Source organism: Octopus bimaculoides, chromosome 24, assembly GCF_001194135.2.
Source record: "Octopus bimaculoides isolate UCB-OBI-ISO-001 chromosome 24, ASM119413v2, whole genome shotgun sequence".
Taxonomy (NCBI): domain Eukaryota; kingdom Metazoa; phylum Mollusca; class Cephalopoda; order Octopoda; family Octopodidae; genus Octopus; species Octopus bimaculoides.
The window spans coordinates 14,043,277-14,060,776 of record NC_069004.1 but is presented as its reverse complement, the minus strand read 5'-3'; the positions used below and the strand labels follow the sequence as shown (position 1 = coordinate 14,060,776).

At 35.3% G+C, this 17,500-nt stretch overlaps 1 protein-coding gene across 5 annotated transcripts in view; it reads left to right on the top strand.

Annotated features, from left to right (window-relative positions):
• The window catches only part of LOC106876481 (syntaxin-binding protein 5), a 433,849-nt gene that overhangs the window by 203,698 nt on the left and 212,651 nt on the right, over positions 1-17,500 (top strand). For all 5 annotated transcript variants that reach the window (XM_052976466.1, XM_052976465.1, XM_052976467.1 and 2 more), the window contains exon 6: positions 5,722-5,785. In XM_052976466.1, the coding sequence (XP_052832426.1) occupies positions 5,722-5,785 (64 nt within the window). The remainder of the gene's footprint in view (positions 1-5,721; positions 5,786-17,500) is intronic.

The window sequence follows — 17,500 nt, the reverse complement described above, 5'->3', positions numbered from 1 at the left end:
GCACTGGCATGTGTGTTCTTATCGTGACACCAGCATGAGTGCGTTCTATGTAGCACCGGCACAAGTGCTTTTCTATATGGCACCGGCACAAGTGCTTTCCTATATGGCACCGGCACAAGTGTGTTTCTATGTGACACCAGCACAGGTACTTTTTCTACATGGCACCAGCACAGGTGCTTTTTACCTGCTACAGAAACAGATGCTTTTCTATATGACACCAGCATGGGTGCTTTTTTACATGGCACCACAACAGGTGCTTTTTATGTAGCACCAGCACCTGTGAGCCTGTAAAACAAAGACCTCTCAGCTGAGAGAGAAAGAGTAGGGGACATGGCCAGGGAGGAAAAACGTCCTCATTGACTTCAAATGCTTCCAGCAGATCAGAGCAGACTTCCTTTCACCACCTTTTGTAATGTATTGTTATTACAGTCCAGCTGTGCAGTAACCTTACTGATTCTTATTTGTCCATTTGCTGGTGATTCACATCTGTGATCACAGTTGATGAACTCCCACTTCATTTCTAATCTTCCATTCTGGTTCCTCCTTCCTTGAACTTCATCCATCTGTGCACGTTGTTCTTGCCAGTGGTGCCATCTCCATAAACAACTTGAAGCCTCCTGTAGGTGTTGTACAGCCTGCATGCTTCTTCATCAAGAACTCAGTGACTACACATTGCTTCTGCTTACAACCCATTACTTGCCTGCTATGAGGAAGAACAGATACTGGTACTTATTCTATTGGCCTCTTTTGTCGAACCGCTAAGTTTTGGGGACATAAACACACCAACATTAGTTGTCAAATGATGGTAGGGGGACAAACAAAGACACACACATAAATATGTACATAGATATATACAAGCAGCTTCTTTCAGTTTCTGTCTACCAAGTCCACTCACAAGGCTTTGGTTGGCCCAAGGCTATAGTAGACAACACTTGCTTAAGGTGCCATGCGGTGAGACTGAACCTGGAACCATGCGGTTGGGAAGCGAGCCTCTTACCACACAGCCACGCTTGTGCTTATGTGCATGAATGTTGACATCCCATGGTTTAACTTATCACCATCTGAATAAAACAGTGATATGATTTATTCTTTTACGTTTTGGTCATTTGATTGCAGCCATGCTGGAGTACCACCTTAAAAACTATTCACCCAACGTGATAATTTAAATTTCTTGTTGATATTACAACTGGTCATTCTGTCATTAAACTAGTTTAGTGAAATAAAAACAAATCCTTGAACACCGTTAACTGCAGTATGATTTGAACTCGGAATGTAAAGAACCTGAACAGCTACTACAGGGCATTTTCTAACACTCTACTGATTCTGTCCATCCACCACTTTCAGCAAGCAATTAAATATAAAAATAGAATATAACAGTCAGAGATAAGTAAAGATTTTTTTTTTTTTTTTTTGTGTGTGGTTATGTTCATATGAAGATGGTAAATCAATTACTAACAAGAAAATAATGATTCGATACAAGAAAATAGCTGTTCTCCTAATAAATAGTCTGGAAATTTTCTAGACAAGAGAGAGGTGGGCGGTTATGTTGTCAAAACAATACATAAAGAAAAAGCAAATGAATTTTGAAATAAATTCTTACACTTGGTTTAAAACCATGTGAATAATGTGTTATCAAAGTCCTTGTTTTCATTGCATTTTGTTATTCTGATGAGTTGATAGACTCTCATATATCAAACAAATAAATTAAAAAATACTTAGAAGTAAAAGAAAAATACTTCAATAATCCATCAAATTTTCAAGATTTTGACCTTTGTGTCTTTTAAAACAAAATTAAGAATATGAATCACTTTATGGTTTTTGTCTGTTTCAATATTTATTTATTCTGTTCACTGCAAAACAGTCTAGCCTTTCCTCTGTTGATGTTTATATAGTTATCTTCAGTTCTGTCAATTATTCGTGAAAAGAAAGCAATTTATGTGGCATTCTAAACGTTGATTTAATATCCGTTCAACATTGCACAGTGTATTCTTCTCAGCAAATCTTTTCAAATCTCCCCGTGAATATAATTCAAATATTTTGTGTCTGATGCCTGCTTTATGAGGAATTCTTGGCAGCATCTTATTGAAATTTAGTTTCCATTGCTGATTCCACCATCCCTTAGAAAATAGTTGCAGCTTTTCTACATTGTCTCAGTCCTACTTCCACAGACATATTGACCATTCATGACAGAACTGCATTTTTCTTTTCCTGCTGTTTTCAAAAACACCTGACTGCTTATTTATGTATATTATCATTATTTGTTTTTTTAAATAATAAATAAACTTTCCTATCTCTTTCTTTGACTAGTTCACTTCAAATCTTACTACAGCCATTATGCTAAGATCAAATCTTCTCAGTCATTGTGTCCCACCACAATGCAAGCTATAGAACTCTTCTTGCTTCAGCCAACATCATTGATACCAGATTCCTTCTTTATAATTTGAGTGGTTAACAGCAGAAAAGGCACCAGGCTATCAAACATCTGTGCCAGAAATAATACAGATCTTTTTATCTTTTACTCATTTCAGTCATTAGATGGCAGTCATGCTGGGGCACTGCCTTGAAGAAGGAATTGACCTCAGTATTTTTTTATTTTTTTACACTTGCTAATTATTCTATCGATCTCTTTTGCTGAACAGCTAGATCATGGGGACATAAACAAACTAACACCAACTGACAAGCACATACACAAAGACACACACATATAGATATATACAGGGTGGTACAAAAGTAGATATACAGTTATGAAAAAAAAAAAGAAAACATACAATATTCATTTATTTTTATCAAAAAATGAAAACTTACAATAAAAGTATTATTATAGTTATGATAGAGGTATTATTACAATTAATGAGACTGAAAATATCAAAAATGAGGCTAACTAATTTAATGTGCTAATAATTTTAATGAATTAAGTATTATGCATGCATGTATGCATATATAATTGGCTTCTTTCAGTTTCTGTCTACCAAATCCTCTTATAAGACTTTGTTTGGTCAGCTCAAAAGATTCTTGCCTGAGTGATACTGAGCACAAAACCATTGTGGTTAGGAACCAGGCTTCTTACCACACAGTGATGAAATTAAAAGAAATGTCTTTCTATTTTCTTCTTTTTTTTTTGCATGGGGAATAAAAGTAAGAAAATAGAATAAAAACATGAATTTGTTTTGCTAGATTCCTGATGTGAAAGCATGTGTTGAAATAGATATTGTTATATTTTGGAATGGTCATTTTTTTTCCCTTTCCTGCCAAATAAACACACGCACTATATATTCATTCTTCACTTGTTTATTAGTGTTCATATGTCCATTGTCTGGAAATCTTTCGTCACACACATGTGACCTCCTCAGCGATCTTTTCCCTCCACGTGTATCCTCCTGCTCTACCTCGTCCATTCTGTCCTTCTAACATCATAGAACAATAATAAATGAGTGAAGAATGAATATATAACGTGTGTGTGTATTTGGAAAAAAAAAAAAAAAAACGACCATCCCGAAATATAACAATAGAATAAAAACAATTACCAAAGAAAGCCTAAAGATAACGAGTTCAGACTCTGAAAATACTTGCCATCATGAGTTCCTGACAACACTAGCTCACCGTTCTCTTTGTCCCATCATGCATCATTGCATCTTCTTTTTGCCGTCTGCATTTAATCAATACTCTTGTTTCTCCTTCATCTATTTGTTGGCTATCTTTAACACCCAGCCTTTTTGTTCTACATTCAACAGATTATACATTTCTATATAAACATCTTTGGGTTCACTTTATATATCATACCACAATAAACTTTAACATTCTGTTTGTAGTGCCTTTTTTTATATATATTACATACCAAGAAGTCTGTTATTATCAATATATCTTTTTAAATGTTTTCCCTTCATTCTTTGGCTCTCATCATATTATCGTTAGTTCTATCTACAGTACTTCAATAACCATTTGTATAAAAACCACTTCCCCACTTCACCAACCAGTAAGTCCTCTCAGAGCTTCTGATACTGTTGTTACAGTTACTCATGCTTCACCTAAACTTTTCTCTTCTAGTCAATTTAAACTGTTGTTTCCTTAGGTTTTGACTTTCTTTTCTCAGCTACCTTTCTGTGTTCATAAAATTTGTTCATATGCCATAAGAAGAGATAAATTCTTGATAAAATTCTAGGATTTTTTTTTTTTTATTTTATTTTATGCTAACACAAAGCCGTCTCTGGTTTCCTTAAATTTTAACTTTCTTTTCTTTCCTTGTTCTACTGACTTGTATTTTATTTATCGGATTAGTTTAAACATTTGTGTATAAAGCTAGTAAACCATGAGAGAGTGGAGAAGGTAATAACAGCAACAACCACCCAAACATGAAAGAGTAAACTAAAAATATAAACATGAAAACTAGAAAGAAGAAATAAAAAGAGAAAGAAGAAAAATTAAATGTATGTTCCCGTAAATGCTTCACAGTTGAATTATTTTGAACCATATTTTTTCTCTCTTTCTTTTCATGTTTGAATGATGCGGTTATGTATTTGAACCTCTCACTCAGATCAGTAAAATGTATCTTGTTGATAGGACACAATGCAATGTCTGTGATTGGGTTTCAACTTGCACTACTGTGGAATCAGGTTATATGTGTCACAGTGGAAGGGTGCAGTGCAATGTGCTGATGTCTATGGCGGCTGTGTTTGAATTGTTGATATTGTATAGTCAATATTCAATCTCTTAACTACTTAACTATAAAGCAAACAGTTGGATCCTAGGAAACTATTTTCTCTTCTCTCTCTCTCTCTCTAACTCTCTTTCCCCTCTCTATCTCTCCCCCCCCCTCTCTATCTCTCCCCCCCCCTCTCTATCTCTCCCCCCCTCTCTTTCTCTCTCTCTGAATCTTCTTGGCATCTTCAGCAAATATCATTCTTTGATAGCAAACCAATTTATTTCAATCTTGAACTATTCCTGCTTAACAATAGCATTGCTGTTGTCATCATTTAAAATGATTTATAGCTTAATCTCAGAATGAATATGGGTGCCTGTATTATCAAATCAGCTTTATGTTAGGAAAGAAAAATGTGATTTGTGCATTTAATATATATTTTAGGAAGATATGGAATGAGATAGTTAAAAACAAGCACCTAGTATTAGGCTCAACCAAGATATAGGGTATGTACAACTGTACATACCTATCCAACCCTTCTTACAATGCCAAAGTGGAACATTTACCATTTTGTTACCATATTTCTGTTGAGATACTTTGCCTTCGTTTCAATTAATTTTTGAATATTTAAGAAATTAGTAAAATAACTTTCTTATTATTAAGCTGATGTCTGGAATGAATTAACAAAATTTTGATAGAAGGTTATAATTTAGATCACTTTAGAACAGTAAGTTTGTGTTGTAGAACCAAGGACAGTCTCAGGTGGGTTGCATTATGGATCCTGAGTTGGCTTATTAGGCCAATATTAGCATAAAATCCACTGATTATAGTATGGAGCAGGGGGACATAATAGGTGGGTTGGGACATGGTAGGACCTTTACTTTTGACACATCCCTCCTCTCTTTAATTCTAGAAACATTAGTGAGTCATTTTTAGAAACATCTAGAAGCCACTCCCTGATACTCTGTCACTTTTGCTACATCGTACCTCTGCAATCTGGTCACGATATTCTATTTCTATGTATGAAATTGTTTGTGTTTAAAATTACTTTAATGACACACTGTACACATTTGTCTCATTTGCAGGTCACGAAAAACCCATCCAGGCCCAGTTGTGCACCTTGAAGACAATCCCATAGACCCCAGTAGGGTAAGTTTGCCTTTTAATATATTACTATCAAAGAAGTGTGGAGGTGCAATGGCCCAGTGGTTAGGGCAGTGGGCTCACGGTCATAGGATCACGGTTTCGATTCCCAGACCGGGCGTTGCGAGTGTTTATTTAGCGAAACATCTAAAGCTCCACGAGGCTCCGGCAGGGGATGGTGGCAAACCCTGCTGTACTCTTTCACCACAACTTTCTCTCACTCTTACTTCCTGTTTCTGTTGTGCCTGTAATTCAAAGGGTCAGCCTTGTCACACTGTGTCACGCTGAATATCCCCGAGAACTATATTAAGGGTACACATGTCTGTGGAGTGCTCAGCCATTTGCACGTTAATTTCACGAGCAGGCTGTTCCGTTGATTGGATCAACTGGAACCCTTGACGTCATAAGCGACTGAGTGCCAACAATCAAAGAAGTATGAAAATTGGTGTAATTGGGAAAGCATTCAGTGATGGTGGTAGTTTAAGTCTGTATAACTACAGTAATATATGAATTTGTAATTCTTTTCCTTCACCCCTTTAATTCTCTATTTCATTTGTACTCTCTGCAAGTTGGACCTTTTTATCTGTATACATATATACATTTTTTGTATTTCATGTATTTGATATACTTTATATATTGATCTGTCTAATTTGCTTATCCCTATATTTACCTCTATACCTGCTCAAGTTTAAATCTCTTGAGCTCTACTACGTACATTCTATATAGAAAATATCTGGATCTTATCTATGAATTATAAATCATTATTACTACTCATACCTGTCACTATGCTACCGGATAACAATTTAGTCAAGAAGAAATAGATCCTTCAGCAGAACCCTACTACAATGATCATGTCGATATGCTCAACATCAACTTGTTTTGTTTTGTTTTTTTCTTGAAATCACTTTTAATTCTATTTTCACACATTCTTTCTGTCACTGTATGTTTCTCTCAGCAATCACCCTATCATTATAGTGAAACTCTTTTTAAAGTTTGTGTTGCATTGTCTATATGTTGAAAGACATACACAAATACATAAAGAAATACTTACACACTAACAACCCAAAAAATAACTTTATGTATTATACATACACATATAGTTTTTTTTTTTTTTTAGTCTGTGTTGCATTGTGTTGACAGACTTGCAATTAAAACTCCTGCATTTTGGAGTCCATAAAATAAGAAGTACCAGTCGAGCACTGGGATCAATGTAATTGACTTGACCCCTCCCCCAAAATTTCAGGCTTTGTGTCTATTGTAGAAATTATTATTATTATTATTATTATTATTATTATTATTATTATTATTATTATTAATGATGATAATAATAATATCATTATTTCTTCAAAGAATGCTATTTGAATTAATTCAGCTAGTAGACAATCAGATAATTAATAGTGTGTTGCCACAAGTATAGCTGTGTGGTTCTGAAATTTGCTTCACAACCATGTGATACCACACACATTTTTGGACCAGTGTCTCATTATGCATAGTTTCAGACAAACCAAATCCTTGCATGTGGAATTTGGAGATGAAAACCATAGAGATCAGAGGGAGCTTTACTTGATCTTTTTGCATGCCATATTTAACAATTTTTTGTCATATTTCTGTTTAAAAACACTGCCTTTATTCTAAATAATTTGGAAAATAATTAGAAGTTTAGTAAAATAGCTTTGTCATTATGAATGTTGTGTTTGAAACATAAATTAATATTAAATTTAGGTGGAAGCTTTTAATTTTGTCGTTGTATTTGGAGATGGTCACCTTTTGTCAATTAAACATATGCACAACGTACTTGATCTTCATTTTAGTTTCAGTATTATTATTCTTAGTTTGTCAAAGTTCTTTCATCACACATTTTGTGAACTCTTCAGTGACTTTCTGTCCCAAATGTCTCTTCTTGTCAAAACCAGGAACGGTTTTAGGCGGGTTGGTACCCAAACACTTAAGCTGTCATACAGTTTAAGACCACCACATGACTCTTGAATGCCTACAGCGATGTCCTCTCTGATGTCTGTTTTACTAAGTAACAGTAACTTACTATGGTAAACTACATCGGTTTTTCCACTTGTTTCCTCTTCATTCCAGAGAAAGAAATCAATATTGTAGCTTCAAACCAAAACTGAATTTTATCCAGCTATTCTCCTCAAGAAATCTCATAAATTGATTAAACAATTTATCTCTGTCTTGCTCGCTCTATCTGGTAGCTTGCCAGATTTTACTAATGAAACCATGGAACACTTAGAATCATTAAACTCAATCATACTGAAAGCACAGTCTCCTTCTATTATCTATTCATTAAAGCAGCGAAGAGAACAACACTACGGTTTCCTGGTACTAAATCTTAATTTCTTACTAACCTTTTATACAAATATTTTCTGACTGCAATCATTTTCCATTGATTTCTTACAGTAATTTATAATTGGATATCAATGGAAGTGGGCTTTTTTTTATTTCATTTTGCTAATAAAAAAAAACCCCAAAAAACTAAAGCTTCAGATAACAGTTTGTGAACAATTTGTCACGATTTCTCTTGTGCAGCAGTCAATAAGTAACATAGAGAGAGATATAGTTCACTGCAGCAAACAGTGGGGAAACTGTGTAATTGACAGGTGTTGTCTTAAATTGTCTGATCGAGGTCAACTTGTGCCACATGCATCAGGGAAGGCTAACTTTTACTTTTCATGTATTACATGAAGTCTTTAATGGTGACCTGACAACTCATGAATTTTTCAGAGCATTATTTACTTGTAAATACCACAGAATTAGTTCTACTGAATGGCTTTTACAAATATTTTCCAATATGTTATTTCTTTATGATACTGTAGCATGTTTAAACTGTTTAGTAATGGTTGTGTTACAGTATATTCATCATTTAGAGTATTTAAACTTTGCTGGCATGTTAAGTTTATTTGTTGTGTTTCAGTCACTATGCACATATGCACAAGTTTTTACTTTAATCACACATACACACATACTGTCTCTCTTCCATTACTCCACCTAACAGTGTCTCTCCTATTTCTTCCTGACTCATTCAATTTCCCTCTTCGTGCTCTCACTTCTTTCTCCCTCTTACCCTGCTTCATCTTCTCTTATTTCTACTTTGTCAATTACAATGCTCTGAATGAACAGAATCAACATAGAGTGATGATGATCCTTTTGTCTTGTGAGATACAAAGCAACCTAACTTGTGTCGGTGTCATGATAAAATGCACCCAGTACACTCTGTAAAATGGTTTGCAAATAAACAGATAAAACATTGGGTCAAGAGAAGTTTTTAGGATTGTTTTATTCTGGTGTCACTCTGTAAATTGATTGATATTAGGAAGGGTATCTAACTATAGAAACCATTCCAAAAAATAGAATGTTTGAGCAAGATGTGGTTTTCCTACCCGTCTAGGATGGCAGTAACTCCAAATAAGAACTTGAACTGTGCAAACCCATCCAAAGCATGCCAGCATGTAAAGTGAATGTAAAATTAAGACGATGGCACACACAAACACCATGTGAAGTTCTTTGAGTTCCATGTGTTTTGCTTTGGCCAGAGTGTTACTGCATTACCCATATCGTTTCTGTTAGTGACACAGATGTAACTTACTCATTAGAATATTTAAATAATGTTTCTTGCCATGACCAACCCATTTGTTATTATTCTAAGTTCTCTTAGAATGTAGTCTTCATTTTGGTATTGCAGCTACTGCTACACTGAGCTGTTTGAGCAACCATAAAGAATTCCCCTTATTGTCTCATAATGATGAAGTAATCATATCAGAACAATTTATAACATATATAATATTTGGGATGAAACTATTTCCAGTAAAATTGTTCAAGTTCTAGAAAGGAAGGCTATATTGTCAATTTTTTTATTATTTAGTTCATTTATAATTTATTTTTCCAGCAATTAAGTTCTTTAAATTTTTCTGATAAAACCCATGAAATTGTTTAATAAGGATAACTTAAGACAGGAGGAATGAAATTAAATTTAACAAAGATGAAAGTATTGAAATCGTTTTAGCCCTTTAGTGTTCAAATTATTTTACCAAATGTAATACTTAATTACTTACATTGCCTTGACGTAATTATACTTTATCTCATAGCTTTGAGATTTTGAAGAAATGAGTGTATGTATTTAGACTGACATTGTAAGATATGTGTGAGAAGCCAGATCTAGCTGGTTTGAACATAAAACAGGTAGAATATTTGGGCTGAATATGGTCAGTTTAAATGCTAAATGCTAAAGGGTTAAGAAGCATAAGTCTAATACAAATTGGAAAACAAGCAAAGAAAAACAAAATAAGTTTACACTTTGACTTATATTTCAATATTTTGGGATTAAAACACTTTTATCAGGAAAAAATAGAGGACAGTGACTAGGTAATGTCTCTTCACAGATATGTATGAGAGGGACTGTGGTCAATGTTTCTTTTAAGTGTGTACTCGCATAAATGCATAGGCTTTACAATTGGTGCACAAAAGAAAAATTATGCAGACACAACATTGTGAAGATGAAATTGAAATTTTTTTTTTTAACTGCAGAAATTAATTACATAATTTCATTATATAAAATTTAAATAATATACACTTATAAATGGCATGCATTTGTTTAGGGAGATGATATAGCATTTGAATGGTGGTTACTTACATAGATGCACAGATTCTTTACAAGGAAATTTCTGTGTGTATCCACAACAAAGCAAAATTAGAATGGTTATTGGCTGCGGTGTGTATAATAGCCAATCAAATTCGTGCAGTTTGCATCTGTTGTAAGTGTATTAAAAAAAAAATTGGCACTCCATCAGTTACAACAATGTGGGTTCCAGTTGATCCAATCAACAGAACAGTCTGCTCGTGTAATTAATGTGCAAGTAGCTGAGCACACACACACACACACATACACTTAATGTAGTTCTCCGAAGATACTGCATGGCAGAATGTAACAGAGCTGGCCCTTTGAATTACAGGTCCTACTCAGTTTTGCTAGCTAAGTGGACTGGAGCAACATGAAATAAAGTGTCTTGCTGAAGGATACAACACACCACCGGGAATCAAACTCACAATTTTACAATCATAAGCTACATTCTATACCAACTAAGTGTATGAATGAAAATAGCCATGTTTCTCTTCAAATTTCTGATGTTCCATTCAGTGAAGATAACAGTGACCATGATATCTTAGGGGTTCAACATTTCTCTAGATATTTTTTAATAGATCAAGTATTTGCGTGGACATTTTCTTTAACATGAATGTGCATATTGCAGGTGGAGGTGCAATGGCCCAGTGGTTAGGGCAGCGGACTCACGGTCATAAGATCGCGGTTTTGATTCCCAGATCGGTTGTTGTGAGTGTTTATTGAGCGAAAATAAAATCTCCTCGAGGCTCCAGCAGTGGGTGGTGGCGAACCCTGCTGTACTCTTCCACCACAACTTTCTCTCACTCTTACTTCCTGTTTCTGTTGTACCTGTAATTCAAAGGGTCAGCCTTGTCACAATCTGTGTCATGCTGAATCTCCCCAAGAACTACATTAAGAGTACACGTGTCTGTGGACTGCTCAGCCACTTTCACATCAATTTTATGAGCAGGCTGTTCCGTTGTTCAGATCAACTGGAACCCTCATTGTAACTGACGGAGTGCCACGATGACGACGATATTGCAGGCAGTGGATCTGATGTAGGTTCTGCTACATTGGAACACCAAACTGTGAAATGCCATGTAAGCCTACAAATGTTGATGAAGCAGTTGGCTGGTGTGTATGCAAATTAGTGCTGTATGTGGACCAGTCCCGAAGTAGACACTTCTTAGTAGAAAATCTGGAGTGAACTAGCCTTGTTTTTACTTTTATTTGTTGCAGTCATTAGGCTGCAGCCATGCTGGGGCACTATTTTGAAGAATCAATCCCAGTACTTATTTTTCAAAGCCTTGTACTTGTTTTATCAGTCTCTTTTATCAAGCTGCTAAGTTACAGGGATGTAAACACACCAACACTTGTTGAGTAGTGGAGGTGGGAGACAAAAACAGATACAAAGACACACAGATATATATATATATATATATATATATATATATATATATTATACACACACATTCACAATGGGCTTCTTTCAGTTTCTGTCCACCAAATTCACTCATAAGGCTTTGATCTGCCTGAGACTATAGTAAAAGACACTTGCCCAAGTTGCCATGCAGTGGGACTGAATCCAGAACCATGTGGTTGAGAAGCAAGCTTCTTACCACACGACCACACTTGTGTGTAAAGTATTGTCCCATCCTTTTTAGAGTAATGGTAAGAAAATGAAATGATATCAAAATAATTTCAAAATATCTATTTTATCACATGAAGACATTGAATTCTTGTTGAATTTGCTTTGATAACACTGTGTAACAGTTTTTGTCCTTGGGTAGTAACTATTATTTCCTGTTCATTTACTCCTCGAAAGTATGAAAAATGACTCATATTTCCTTTAAACTTTGCTTTTGTTGCAATATTTATTCAAACCCCAAAGAATCCCTCTGAACACATGGCTATGATGCTTCCCCACTACACCTGCTCAAGATCAGAGATGCACATATTGGAATTAGACACACTTTGAAATCTGTCTTTAGAAAATTGTTGCTGAGGATAAAGGAAAATAAATATATCCAACCATAAGTAACCTGTTCCAATACATCAAGTTCTTTGTTCAGTTGAAATTACTGATGGGGGTTTTATTAATTATTTATTTATTTATTTATTCATTTATTTTAATCAAACAGAAGGATCATTCTTGCTGATGTTTGATAACATCCAACATATCAACTTGTAAAATAAGAACATTCTGAAATCAATATCTTAAAATATTTCCAACAATACTGTAACATATGTTACATTTCTGATCATAAATATTGACTGTGAGATTATTTATAGAATACGAAGACAATCCTACATGATTTGATTAACAATTAAGTCTTCAGTGTTTACTTCAAGTAATTCAATCTCAATAATTAATTTTTCTAATACATCTCTCTCCATATAAGAAAGTATGACAACTAATCTTAGTGCTCACTCTTGATATCAAGTCAAATCCAATATCATAGCTAACACCATTAGTTTCCTCCTTCTTGGGACCTCATATGTCCATCCCTCTCCAAATCTGAACAAACTGATTTCCTCTAAAATGAGAGAAAGAGAAAATATATTAGCAATCACCTCCATAGTACTGGACTAGTACTTTGAACTTGAAAGGATGAAAGACAAAATTAACTTGGCAGGATTTCAACTCAGAGTACAAAGAACCAGAAAAAATATATCCTGCAAGGTGCAGATGTAGCTAGGTTTACTTCCTAACCATGTGGTCTTGAGTTTAGCTCCACTACATGGCACCTTGGGTGAGTAGGTTTGGTAGATGGAAACTGAAAGAAGCCCATGTGTGTATCCTTGCCTTGAGATTGTGTGATGGCTATAAATGAGCATCACCGTAATGCATGCCATGTTGTTCATTTCCTATCTTCCATGAAAAACATGTCCAGCCAAGGGGAGATGTTACCCTTCATGGAAACTGGTAAGAGTTGGAGGTAGGAAGAGCATTGAACTATAGAAAATCTGCCTCAACAAATTCCATCTAACCCATGCAAGCATGAAAAAGAGGGCATTAAAACAATGATGGTGGTGGTGGTGGTAGTGATGATGATGAATATGAATGCGTTCGCCAATGCATCCAGGCATGACTGTGTGGTAAGAATTGTACTTCCCAACCACATGGTTCCAGATTCAGTCCTACTGCATGACACCTTTGTCAAGTGTCTTCTACTATAGCCTCGGGTCAACCAAAGCTTTGAAAGTGGATTTGGTAGGCAGAAACTGAAAGAAGCCCATATATATATTTATGTGTATGTGTCTATGTTTTACCCCCCTCCCCAGCATTGCTTGACAACCGATGTTGGTGTGTTTATGTCCCCGTAACTTAGCAGTTTGGCAAAAGACATCGATAAAATAAGTACTTCGTTTACAAAGAATAAGTCCTGGGGTCGATTTCTTCAATTAAAAAAACCCTTTAAAGCAATGCTCTAGCATGGCCGCAGTCAAATGACTGAAACAAGTAAAAGAATAAAAGAACAATGTTCAAACAACTCGTCGCTATCAGTATATTCTCTTCTTCTTTAAGGCAGCACACTGGCAAAATTGTTAGCACACCCGGCAAAATACTTTACAACATTTAGTTCATCTTTACATTCTGAGTTCAAATTCCACTGAGGTTGACTTTACCTTTCATCATTTCAAGATGTATAAAATAAGTACCAGTTGAGTACTGGGGTTGATGTAATCAACTTACCACATTCTCCAGAAATTGCTGGCCTTGTGCCAAAATTTGAAGCCAATATATTGACTTCTTCATGTCTTGCTTTGCATTTATGTTCAAACGAATATGAATTGGAGATAGGCTTCTGTTGTGACATGAGAGCTACTGATTTATGTGTCTAAGCGTGTCAAATATCATAAAATTGTATCTTAGTACCTACTAGATATTTCTGAGAAGTCTTTAGGTGTGAAACTGGCAATCAAATTTTGAGCCAGCCAAAAATAATGAGGGACTAAAGACAGAGAGAGGGAGAAGTTTCTAGGTTTTTGTTTCCGAACAATATTTCGTCGTAAAAAAATTTTGTTCAGAAACAATGTGTTAAAACCTATATTGCTCTGCTTTGGTGTCATGTTGAAAGTGGTCAGTGGAAAAGTTACTGATATAAAATAAAAGAGATTAAGAGAGGAACTTATGAATGTAATAACACTTAAATGTAATATTTCTTTCTAATTTTGGATCAAAGCTAGTAATTTTGAAGGGAGCAGGGAATCGATTACATCCACTCTAGTGCTCAACTGGTAAATATTTTATTGATGTGTGGCTTAGTGGTTAACCCTCAGAACTCCAGCAGTGACTATTCCAGCCACCAGCCACAGCAGCTGCTATTCCGGTTGCAACATTGTACTGTTTACAAACATATCACTCATCAATTAGCGACATTGTTGCATCTGGTCATTGGTCTGTACGTACACTATCAAAGGGTGTACTTCCCGATGATTGAAGCTGCTCCCACTAGTTTTTCATGAAAATGAGTCAAAGAAACCTGTCTGTGAGTGATGTCTTGAACCAAGTGTTGTCATCTGATGTAGAGGCTATTGACAATGATGATTTTGGCAATGATGCTGATCTTGAGAGTGAATCTGACGATGATTTAGACCCAGAAAGTCATAGCGATGAGCTTGATGATTCTGTTGCTGTATAAAATGTACAGCCACTGATAAATGTGCATGGTGCAGTGCAGTGCAGGTTGGTCGTCAGAATAGGGTGCGTGTTTGTGGCAGGAACGGCAGGCATACTCTACATGGTGGCTGGTGAGGTGGTAGGCCCAATGTTCCACTCAGAGTAAGAGCCAATACTATCATAAATGCTTACTGGCCAAATGAGCACTCACACTAGCCTTGTTTTAAACTTGTTTATAACTATTGCCTGCTATATTACTGAACACGAATGTTGTTTTGCGGTTGACAATGTGAGTCTCAGTTCCAATATCCTACAGTTTCTTAGGTAGCATTTTGGATGTTGTGTTAAGTGCACCAATTACCACAGAAATAATTGTCATCTTATTCTTCAACAGTCTCCTCAACTCTTTGGCTAGGTCCTGATATTTCTCAATTTCTATTTTTTTTTTTTTCAATAGCATATATTATCATATATTTTTTCCATTAGCATATATTATTATTAAGGCAACAAGCTGGTAGAATCATTAGCATGCCAGGTGAAATGTTTAGCGGTATTTTGCCTGTAGCTATGTTCTGACTTCAAATTCCGCTGAGGTCGACTTTGCCTTTCATCTGTTTGGTGTCAATAAATTAAGTACCAGTCACACACGGGGGTCGATGTAATCGATTAATCACCTCCCATCAAGTTTCAGGCCTTGTGCCTTGTGTAGAAAGGATTATTATTATTATTATTTTATGTTTGACTTTTGTTTTGCATTTGTACAAGTTGGATCCAAGTCTCACCCAGAGACCTCAAGAGACAACAAGTTAGAAGTTCATGTAGGTGTTATGCCTAGGGTACCATATATTTGGATTTGTACAGTTTTGTTCAAGTGAATGTTTAAGAAACCATAAGAAAATTATGTGTTTGCTTTAAAATTTGAGATCACATAGACAGTATTTTACGTAGGATATGGGCAGTTCCCATGAGCACTATCTTTTGAACTTCAGCCATTTTGGGGCTTCCTGGAATCTGATCTAGGTAGTAATCAGCCCGTTTCGCTGTCATTCCCAGGGCACCTATGACAATAGGTATTGTTTTTGACTTCAGATTCCACATTTTTATTATTATTATTATTATTAAGGCAGCAAACTGGCAGAATCTTTAGCACATCGGACGAAATGCTTAGCGGTATTTCATCCATCTTTATGTTCTGAGTTCAAATTCCACCATGGTTGACTTTACCTTTCATCCTTTTGGGGTCAATGAAATAAGTACCAGTTTCACAGTGGGGTCAATGTAATCAACTAGCCCCCTTTGCCACAATTTCAGGCCTTGTGCCTACAGTAGAAAGGTTTCTTATCATTATTATTATTATTATGTAATGTTGTCTTGTTTCATTCGGTTTCATTGTGAACGTTTTCTATGCTCTCAGTTCTTCTCTGTTTTTTTCATTGTAATGCAATTATTTTCTTCCAGAATACTTTGTCAACTGACTGAGCAGGACACCTTGACACTTCTCTCTTTCACTCTCTCGCATACACACGTACACCTGCAAAAGAGACAGGCTGCTCAGAGACACACAAAGACAGACAAAACAGATGTGGTTGATGATATATATCTATATATTGTTTTAATCTGTTCAAATTGCATGGTAGAGACCAAAGACACAATTGTTAATATATAATGCATGTACTACATAAATAAATCACAAGCATCGACAATATTGATTTTATTGTTGTTGTTGTTGTTGTTGTTGATAATGATGTTGATGTTGAGTGTGTTGTTGTTGAACAACATGTATCTTGGATTCCTATTCTTAATTTAACAGCACGCTGTATTAACTAGCAACCATCATAGCAGCCTCTCATTTTTTCCATAGTAGTGATGATGATGATGATGGTGATGGTGGTAGTGGTGAGGTTGTGTGTGAGTGATGTTGTTGTTGTTGTTGTTGCACCAGTTACAAACAGTAATTGAACTCGTGTCTAACCACTCATTTCACAATTGAAGGAACAAAAGATCAAATTCAACAAAACTCCAACATAAAAAGCTCTAACTAAACATTGACATTGATTCAATAATTTCTAACATCAAGGCTATTTTCAGTTCGATTGGGGTTTGTTTTTTATTTTATTTGCTTTTTGTTGTTTTTTGTTTCATCTTTCAATGAAATCAGGCTGTTTTGTTATATAACTGATTCCATATTGCTGGCTGGCCTCAGACAATATGCATTATTGTTAACCTCCCACTAATAACATCTCTCTGCTAACATGTACTTCTCTGTCTCTCTTTCTGTATGCATGTGTGTGTGTGTGTGTATGTGTATGTGCATGCATGTCTATACATGTATGTATATGTGCATATGTGTATGTATATGTATGTTATACATACATACATATGTATGCATATATATATGTAGATAGATAGATATATCTTGTATGTGTGTGTGCATGTGTATTTATTTATGCATACCTATATATATATATATATATATATATATATATAT